Source organism: Nicotiana tabacum, chromosome 1 (assembly GCF_000715075.1).
Source record: "Nicotiana tabacum cultivar K326 chromosome 1, ASM71507v2, whole genome shotgun sequence".
NCBI classification, from domain to species: Eukaryota; Viridiplantae; Streptophyta; class Magnoliopsida; order Solanales; family Solanaceae; genus Nicotiana; species Nicotiana tabacum.
In genome coordinates this window covers 62,737,096-62,746,535 of record NC_134080.1, presented here as the reverse complement: position 1 = coordinate 62,746,535, position 9,440 = coordinate 62,737,096, and the positions used below count along the sequence as shown (strand labels likewise).

Genomic DNA, 9,440 nt, shown 5'->3' with positions numbered 1-9,440 from the left:
CCATGTCACCCAATGTAGGCCACTTACCAACATCTTGACGAATATACCAGTCCAAAGTTGCCTCAGTCAGGCTCTTACTGAAATATGCCATCAACATGTCATCTTTCTCTCCAACACTTCTCATTTCAATGCAATAGACCCTCAGGTGGGCTACCGGATCTCCACACACATCATATAAGTTAAATTTTGGCACTTTGAACCCCACGGGCAGGCGAACGTCAAGGGACACAGACAGTTCTTTGTAAGTCATGCTACCTTGGTCTTCCCTTCCTTGTTTGTTCTTCAAGGATTGTTCTATGCCTTTTAGCCTCCTGGGTATCCCATATTTCCCTTCTCTTCCTGTGAACCTTTCATTTTCAACATGAAACTTATCCCGAGGGCTCTTTTTGTATGAGTCAGGAACCTTGTAGGCAACCTCTATGGGGTAGTTTTGGTCATGAGCTTTGAGTGGATATTCATTGTTGAGACTAGTGGATATGATAGGAAAGCACTTTTGGGAAAAGATAGTTGGAGGACGAGTGATGGAGCTACTAGGGTGGTTGGGAAAACTGTGATAAGCGGGTAGATCTGGAGAGTATGGAGGATAATCTGGCATTGTGTCCGGAGTTTGGGTAAGGGCAGTATCTAGGAAGCTAGGTGGTGGCGGGGGTGGTGCCTTCCCAGTCATCCAAGCCTGATACATGTCAGCCATGTGTTGTATTAACATCTTTACCTCTTCAACCAACCCATTGTCCAGTTCAACCAGCTGCTTTCGAGCGCCAGTGTCAACCAACTCAGTTCTGTTGTTGTCTGCCATTGCCTTTTGACTTTATGTTGCAGAGAAGAGTTACCACTTTAAAACCATAAACCAACCACCCTTCCGCTATGAATATAACAAAAGAGCTGTCACACCTCCTTTTTTCCTACACCCCGAAAGGGTATATAAGGGAGTTTTTCCAATTAAAAGACAATCGAAATGGGATTTATTTTTAAAAGATTCAGAGTCGCCACTTGGGAGATTTATGGTGTCCCAAGTCACCGGTTCCAATCCCGAATCGAGGAAAAGATTGACTCTGTTTAATAGTTCGCGAACCAGAAATCCGATTAAGGAATTCTGTTAACCCGGGAGAAGGTGTTAGGCATTCCCGAGTTCCGTGGTTCTAGCACGGTCGCTTAACTGTTATAATTGGCCTATTTACTTGATTTTAATACAATTATGAACCTATGCACAAATTTTAATTTTTAACCGCTTTTACTCATTTTTAAGAAGATTGCAACGTTATTAAGACACGTCTCGAACCCCATCACATAAATGCACCCGCGGTCTTCGATATATTTTAACATTGTTGAGATTTGGGTCACATAAATGCGCACCCGAGTTTAGGAAGGTAAAGTATTAAGTAGCGCGCCTAAAGCAACTACGAGATTCATTTTTTAGTAACCGTAATCATGTCACGCGAACGTGTCCACAATCACCATGATTTAATTATTAGCACCCATAGCACATTAGCGATTATTCTAACAAAAAGAAAAAGACAAGATGCAACAAAAGAAAAGAGAAGCTCATCCAAATAATCTCCTATCAAGTTAATTTACCAAAAAAAGAAAGACAATAAATGATCTTCTGTCAAAAGATTAAACCAATTAACTAGGAAACGTGATCACTAAGGTCTATAGCAGTAACTTTATTAACAAAAAGATGGCACAGTTCAATGAAATAGATTTAAAAAAAAAACAACAATTTATATCCATAAAACATGGTAATAAAATAAAATAAAAGCTGAAGAATTGGACCTTCTTTGAAGCTTTCTTCAAGTCGACTTTTGTTCGAATTCACCAATATTCACTGAGCAATATTTCCTTAAGTAGTTCAATTTTCAAACCATTACAAGTCAAGTTCAAATTTCAGCAACAACATGGAACTCCAACGTGAACTTCTTCAAAGTTCATTCAAACGATGTCCTTGAACCATAGGACCAAAAGCTTTACCGGAAACCTCGAACGGAACTACGATCCAGACTCGAAACTCACCGGACTCTCGCCGGATCTGTCACATTTCGGCGCAACAGTAACAGAGAAGGGAAACAAACGATGGAAACAGAAGAGCAGTAGCCTTCGCCGATTTTAACTGAGCTCGTAGGATTTAATGGATGGTCGTCGGAGCTATGCGTTTCTGTTCAAATTTGAATGGCATTCACAAGTATCAAATCTCCGGCGTTTGAGACGGAGATGAAGGCGAGCATGGTCGCCGGCATGGTCTAGAGAAGAGGTCGTGGGTCGCTGATGCAGAAGCAGGAATGGCTAAAACAAAAATGGGTGTTTTTGGGTGTGGAGGCTATCGTTAATGTATGAAGGTTAGAGATGAACAAGATTCAGTAGGTTTCGAACGCTGAAGAAAAATCCACGCTGGGGGGGGGGGGGGGGGTTGGGGTCTTTTCTTGGTTGCTGCTGGTTCGAAGAAGAAAGGAGAGGTCGCTTGGAGAAGACGACGTACTGTTCTTGAGGCGCAGCTTTCTCTTTTTCAAGCGTTCCAGCCTTTTTCTTCAACCTTTTATTTTAGTCTTAGGTCTCTTTTATAGTGTAGACTCTAGGTCTAGATAGTTGTAGGGTTTTTAGGTTACGGGGTAGGGGCCTATGAATTATGGGCTAGGTCCAAAATTAGGCCTAAAATAGGTTGCTCGAGCCTAAGTTCTATTCTTTCCCTGCGAACGAGATTAAAAATACGGGTTAATTTATTAATTAATCCAACTATTCAAATAATTATTAAAATAAAAATAACCATTAAAACAAATCTATTTTAGGTATTTTCAAATATCATATTAAAATAAAAATACGATACTATTTTTGTATTTTTTTAAGGTTAAAAATGACTATAAAACATTAATGAACCTATTTTTGTAATTTTTGTTTTCTTGTAATAAAATAAAGTAAAATAGTCAAAATTACTTAAAATATCTATATTATGCCTAAATTAAATATTTACGCGCTAAAATATGAAAAATCTTGGGGAGGGTCAAAAATCACATGTCTACAGCTGCCTCTCTTTGACTGAAAATGCGCAGAGTTTTCAGACAAAGACTGACTAGACAGGTTTTTGACCCGACCCTTATTTGGAGAGACTAAAACTAAGAGAAAGGAAGTGTGACCGAGCCCTGGTGTCTGAGTTGCCTACATATCCTTTGCTATAAAGGAATTAGGCCACGTGTAGTTTAAATGTGAATTAGGTGATAGAGTATGCCGAGGTGGAGAGCCGGTCGAGGTGTCATTCCATCGAGGTTCCGGTCCGCGGTCCTGTTATTACATCAAAAATCAAAAATTAAGAAAGACTAGCTAAGCCTGTCAACTATGAGTTACAAGATTCCTATCTATAAGTCTTCTAAAGCTTGATCTCGAGTCTTGAATGGTTCTTCATTCAAACTTTGGATTTGAACCTTGACGCTTGCTAGTTGTAGGTGATAATTCATTCTTCCTCAGCTTTTTGGACCAAACCTGGACACCACACCATGCTTGTGACTTCAGTCATGTCTTAAGCAGTTCACGTCTTCCATCAACTTCTGTATTTGGATTTACTTCTTGCCTTTCCTTTTTTTCTTTATTGTGACTAACGTCTATCGATCACCTCGGACTGTTGACTCGCATTCTTTCCGTGAGATTCTTTGGCTGCTGACTTGAATTGCAATCTGTGATGCTTTTCCTTTTTTTCAGGTGGACGCCTGATTGTTGAACTCGAACTGTATTCCCTTGCTCTCCAGGTGGGCGCCTGACTGCTGAACTTGAATTATATTCCCATGCTCTCCAGGCGGGCTACGGACTGCTAAACTTGAAATATATTCCCTTGCTCTCCAGGTGGGCACCTGATTTCAACAAAATAGACAAAACAAAGAAAATTGTTTCTGCCCCAGTTTGCACTAGGAAGATTTGTGAGTTGTTAGCAATATTCTAAACCACTTATACTATTGATGCAATGATGAGAGTAAACTAATGACTAGACCAGGATGTGCATCTCCTATGAGTAAAACCCAAAACTTTAACTAGGAAATGCGTCTGCTAAAAATAAAACCTAAATAAACCAAACTAGAAAGTGCGTCTCCTACGGGTAAAACTTGTATGAACCAAAACCAAGAAGTGCATCTCCTAGAGGTGAAATCTCAATTTAGGAAGTGCGTCTCCTAAAACAAAATATAGCTTGACAGACCCAGACTAAGAAGTGCGTCTCCTAGGGGTGAAATCTCAATTTAGGAAGTGCGTCTCCTAAAACAAAATATAACTTGAAATACCAAGACTAGGAAGTGCTCATCCTAGGGGTGAAATCTCAATTTAGGAAGTGCGTCTCCTAAAACAAAATATAACTTGAAATACCAAGACTAGGAAGTGCGTCTCCTAGGGGTGGAACATTAATGACTTAAACTAGGAAGTGCGTCTCCTAGGAATGAATTTAAATGACCGAGAGTAGGAAGTGTGTCTCCTAGGGGTGAGAACTTCAGTGACTAAAACTAGGAAGTGTGTCTCTTATGAATGAACTCTCAATTTAGAAAGTGCATCTTCTACAGGTGTAGCCTGAAAGACCCAGACTAAGAAGTGCGTCTCCTAGGGGTGAAACTTCAATGACTAAAACTAGGAAGTGCGTCTCCTATGAATGAACTATCAATTTAGGAAGTGTGTCTCCTATGAATGAACTTAAATGAACCAGACTAGGAAGTGCGTCTCCTAGGAGTAAAACCAAAAACTTTGACTAGCAATTGCGTCTGCTAAAATTAAACCTGAATGAACCAAATTAGGAAGTGCGTCTCCTAGGGGTGAATTTAAATGACCAAGACTAGGAAGTGCATCTCCTAGGGGTGAATTTAAATGACCAAGACTAGGAAGTGCGTCTCCTAGGGGTGAAAACTTTAGTGACTAAAACTAGGAAGTGTGTCTCCTATGAATGAACTCTCACTTTAGGAAGTGCGTCTCCTAAAAGAATAACTTGAAAGACCTTGATTAGGAAGTGCGTCTCCTAAGGATGAAACCTCAGTTACTCAACTTATATGATCCAAACTAGGAAGTGCGTCTCCTAGGGGTAAAATCTCAATTTAGGAAGTGCGTCTCCTACAACAAAATATAACTCGAAAACCCAGACTAGGAAGTGTTTCTCCTATGGGTGATGTGTGATCTTCTCAATAGCCTTTGTGTAAGCAGAATTGGGGCATTACACCTAACAATTTCCAGCTTCCAAGCTTTGATATGAACATAGCTTCCGTCCCTATTTCAGACAAAAAAAACTTGTGAGTTTAAACATGGTGGTTGCTTTGTGGCCTTGACTTTGCGGCGGTTGCTCCTTCACTTTCCATGATAACTTTGATTTCACCTTGAAAGACATTGCTTGCTTATTGACTAACCAATTTCTTTGCCACCCTTATCACAGAAAATACCTCTTCTCCGTCCAGACCCAATACCCTTTATCTGTTGCATTACTCATGTGCATATATATTATTATAAGTGACCACGTTTTGGTGTCAGTTCCAGATCCAAAGAAATACTAATTAAACAAATAATTGACTCATGATTCCCAATTGGGGCACAATCATTACTAATGTAATCAAATATTCATGTTGTTTTAGCTATTTGGCATATACCATTATCTTTACATATTCTTGATGTATAGTGCTGCTACAATGCTCTACAAATAACTTCTCTACAGACTCAACCATGAATCTGATGAGTTTAAGGCAACATGTCGTATACATGTTGACGATTTGAATATTTCAATACTCTATATTTGTATGTCTCTGTAAGTTTATATGCACACATTTCTATGGAACTGGTAACTAAATTATCACGATATCAAAATACAGGGAGACAAAGTAGTTATTGTTTTGTATGGGGAAGACATTGAAAAGTATGCAGACAAGCTCACCTCGTTTTCCACTTACTTGATATCTACTGCAAAAGTGAGGGTTCCTTTACCATATGGAGTACCTATCAATCATTTTGAATGGGTTATCGATAGACTTACTGTTGTCGAAGAAATGAAAGATGACAACTTACAAGACCCACCGCTCCTGCCTCCGATGAGGTTGAATAATGTACCCTTTGCATATCTGCACGACTAACAACGAAATACAAAATTTGGTAACCATTATTTTACGCATTGTACCCTTTCACAATTAAATTTATTTGTATCCTTACATTCTGTGATAGTACACATTGGTCTAAATTATAAGCCACTTGCAATTTTCATTAAACAAACATAATTGTCGTTGTTGTGAAATGTGGCTCGGTAAAGTACGTTGGCGCTAACAGTAACAAATGTCATGAAATCATCGTAATGGATATCGGGTAAGTCTGTTCGAATTCTATTTACCTTACTACTTTCGCTATAGCTTCCAAAAAGAATTGGCCACAAATATATAGCCAGATACTGCATCACAATGTTGTTTTCAAAAATCATAAAACTAAATTTTCACAAAGAAAGATTTTCTTAGCTTAATATTATAGTTTAGATTCAGTTGAATCAGAAAGAGAAAGTTGAAGGGAAGCAATATTTCATAGTTATTAAACTACAAAAAAACATTAATACAACACAAGGACAAACAAATAGCATTGATTTTGTTAAGCGACGTAATAAATAGAGTAACAAAATAATTTATATAAAATATATTACTAATGATTTTAAGTGACTTTGGCATATCTATGTGTCACAGCCCTAAAACCGACCCGATCATGATGACACCTAGCGTGAAACTAGGCCAGCCGACACAACTCCCAAATTAACCATTTATCAATAAGAATCATGTTTAAGCCTTTAATTTAAACAAAGGTTTCATAATATAAGTCTAAATGAATAGTGCGGAAATAATATACAAGCCTGACATCGGGGTCACAAGTCACGAGCATCTACTAAGGTCTGAAAATGTACTGAATACAGTCTAATGAAAACAAGAGGAAGAAAAGTTGTGCTGCAAACGTCGGGTAGCTACCTTGCTAAACTCCGATGACCCTGCCTCAGAGCAATCAACACCCTCTACCGGGTTCAGAAATACCTGAATCTGCATGCAAGGTGCAAGGAGTAATGTGAGTGCTCCAACTCAGTAAGTAATAAAGGCAAATGAAAGCTGAGCAGCAAGAAAACACGTAAAACACAGCGTAACACTACAGCAAATGCAATACCTCACCAAAACAGTACATAAATCATTTATTTCGTAAATCAAGCTCAGTTTCCGTAAAACCTTTTTAAAACCACTTTTAATAGTTTCAAACGAGTGATAAAACAGTAAGTAAAAAAAAGGATGGAAACATAAACAGCCTCTCGGGCAAAACATGTACCATAAACAGCCCCTCAGGCATATTGTCAACATAACCAGCCCTTCGGGCTACCTTACAATCACTCATAATCAGCCCCTTGGGCATAACATAAATCAAGAACCATCCATTGGGCATAACATGGAACAACATCAACCCCTCGGGCTATATCACATCTCATACTGGGTACCCGCGCTCACTGGGGTGTACAGTCTCCGGGATGGGCCCCTTACGACCCACGCGCAATAACAACGCATCTCATGGCATAATCAATATATCACTCACTCAGGGTACCCGCGCTCAGTGGGGGTGTATAGACTCCGGGAGGGGCCCCTTTCGACCCAAGTGCAATATCAAGCCACCTCGTGGCATAATCAATAAGCTTTCGATCTCATATCAAGCCACCTTGTGGCATACAACTCATGCCCTCAGCCTCATAATCATAAATCAGTGTATCACTGTTGCGGCGTGCAACCCGACCCAAAAGTATCCTCACAACACAGGACCTCGGTCTTAATCAGTCAGAAATCTCTAAAAGCCACTTGGGCACAGTAAAATATGATGCTCAGTCCAAAATATAATTTAAATTATTAAAACAGAGTAAACATGGCTGAGTTATGAAAATAGTAGAATATAGCATGACTGAGTAGAAATATAAAAATCAAAATAGTGAGAAAATAGCAGTAAAAATCCCCTAAGGATCCAAAACAGTTGGCACGAGGCCCAAATATGGCATTCAGCCCAAAACATGATGATAGCAAATAGTTTTCAATCAAATAAGCAGTAAAACAGTCATTCAGAATGGACAAAATCACAATCCCCAATGGTGCACGACCCCACACTCAACATCTAGCGTGTGCGTTACCTCAATATAGCACAACGATGTAAAATTCGGGGTTTCATACCATCAGGACAGACATTTACAATCATTACTTACCTCAATCCAGTCTAAACTCTAGCCCGTGATTCCTTTGCCTCTCAACTCGGCCTCTGAATGCTCCGAATCTAACCAAAATCAGTTCCACATCATTAATACACACTAAAGGAACAAAGCCCAAGCGAAAATAATCGAATTAACTCAAAAATCCCGAAATTGGCCAAATCCGACCCCGGGCCCACGTCTCGGAACCCGACAAAAATTATATCAATAGAATCCTCATCCTACCATGAGTCTATACATATCAAGAACATCAAAATCAGACCTCAAATGTCCCCTCAAATCCCCACTCAAAGGTTTCTTAATCTCAAGCCCTAATTACCGATTTTTGCACTGATTTTTCCAAAATTTCACCAATAATTAGGCCTTTAATCACATATAAACAATCATTTGGCGTATGCAGATGACATGATTATCTTCCCATCCTCAGATGAAACATCTCTGATGCTGATTATGCAAGTGCTGAAGGCATATGAAAATGCATCTGGGCAGCTTGTTAACAAGACCAAATCAGTTGTGTACCTGCATCATTTAACAGACATGGAAGTGGTCAGCAAGGTAGAAAGGATCAGAGGCATTCATAGGAATGATTTCCCTATCATATATCTAGGTTGTCCGATATTTTATGCAAAGAGAAAGCTGGAATTCTATCAGCCCCTAATTACTAAGGTAATGGACAAACTGCAATCATGGCAGGGCAAGTTATTATCAGTAGGGGGCAGGGCAGTTCTCATATCCCAAGTATTGCAAAGCATGCCTATGCATCTACTATCAGCTGTAAACCCTCCAAAGTATGTGATAAATAGGTTGCACAAATTGTTTGATCAATTTTTTTGGTGCAGCACTGTAGGAGGAACTAGTAGGCATTGGGCTTCATGAAATACCTTATGCATGCCAATTGAGGAAGGAGGAATAGGTTTCAGGTCACTGCATGATGTAGCAAAGGCATTATTCAGTAAGTTGTGGTGGAATTTCAGAACAAAACCGAGCCTATGAAGCTCTTTCGTATGTCAGAAATACTGTAAAAAATTAAATCCTGTAATTGTTCCATGGAAAAGGGGGTCTCACATCTAGAGAAAAATGTTGGAATGCAGATATCTGATTGAACATCAAATCCTTTGGCAAACAAAAATGGGATCCTCACTATTTTGGTATGAAAATTGGACAGGTCTTAGGGCACTATATTTTTTAGTTCCTCAGGACTTTGGCATTGATGAAAATGTACATAATGTAAATGATGTTA

The 9,440-nt window shown here is 39.2% G+C and overlaps 1 protein-coding gene across 1 annotated transcript; it reads left to right on the top strand.

Moving 5' to 3' along the window:
- Positions 1 to 8,605: 8,605 nt before the first annotated feature.
- LOC142162797 (uncharacterized) lies at positions 8,606 to 9,076 on the top strand. The gene is made up of 2 exons (XM_075219606.1): positions 8,606 to 8,988; positions 9,040 to 9,076. Exons 1-2 carry the CDS (start codon positions 8,606 to 8,608, stop codon positions 9,074 to 9,076), a joined length of 420 nt encoding a protein of 139 aa, XP_075075707.1.
- The last annotated feature ends 364 nt before the right edge of the window (positions 9,077 to 9,440 follow it).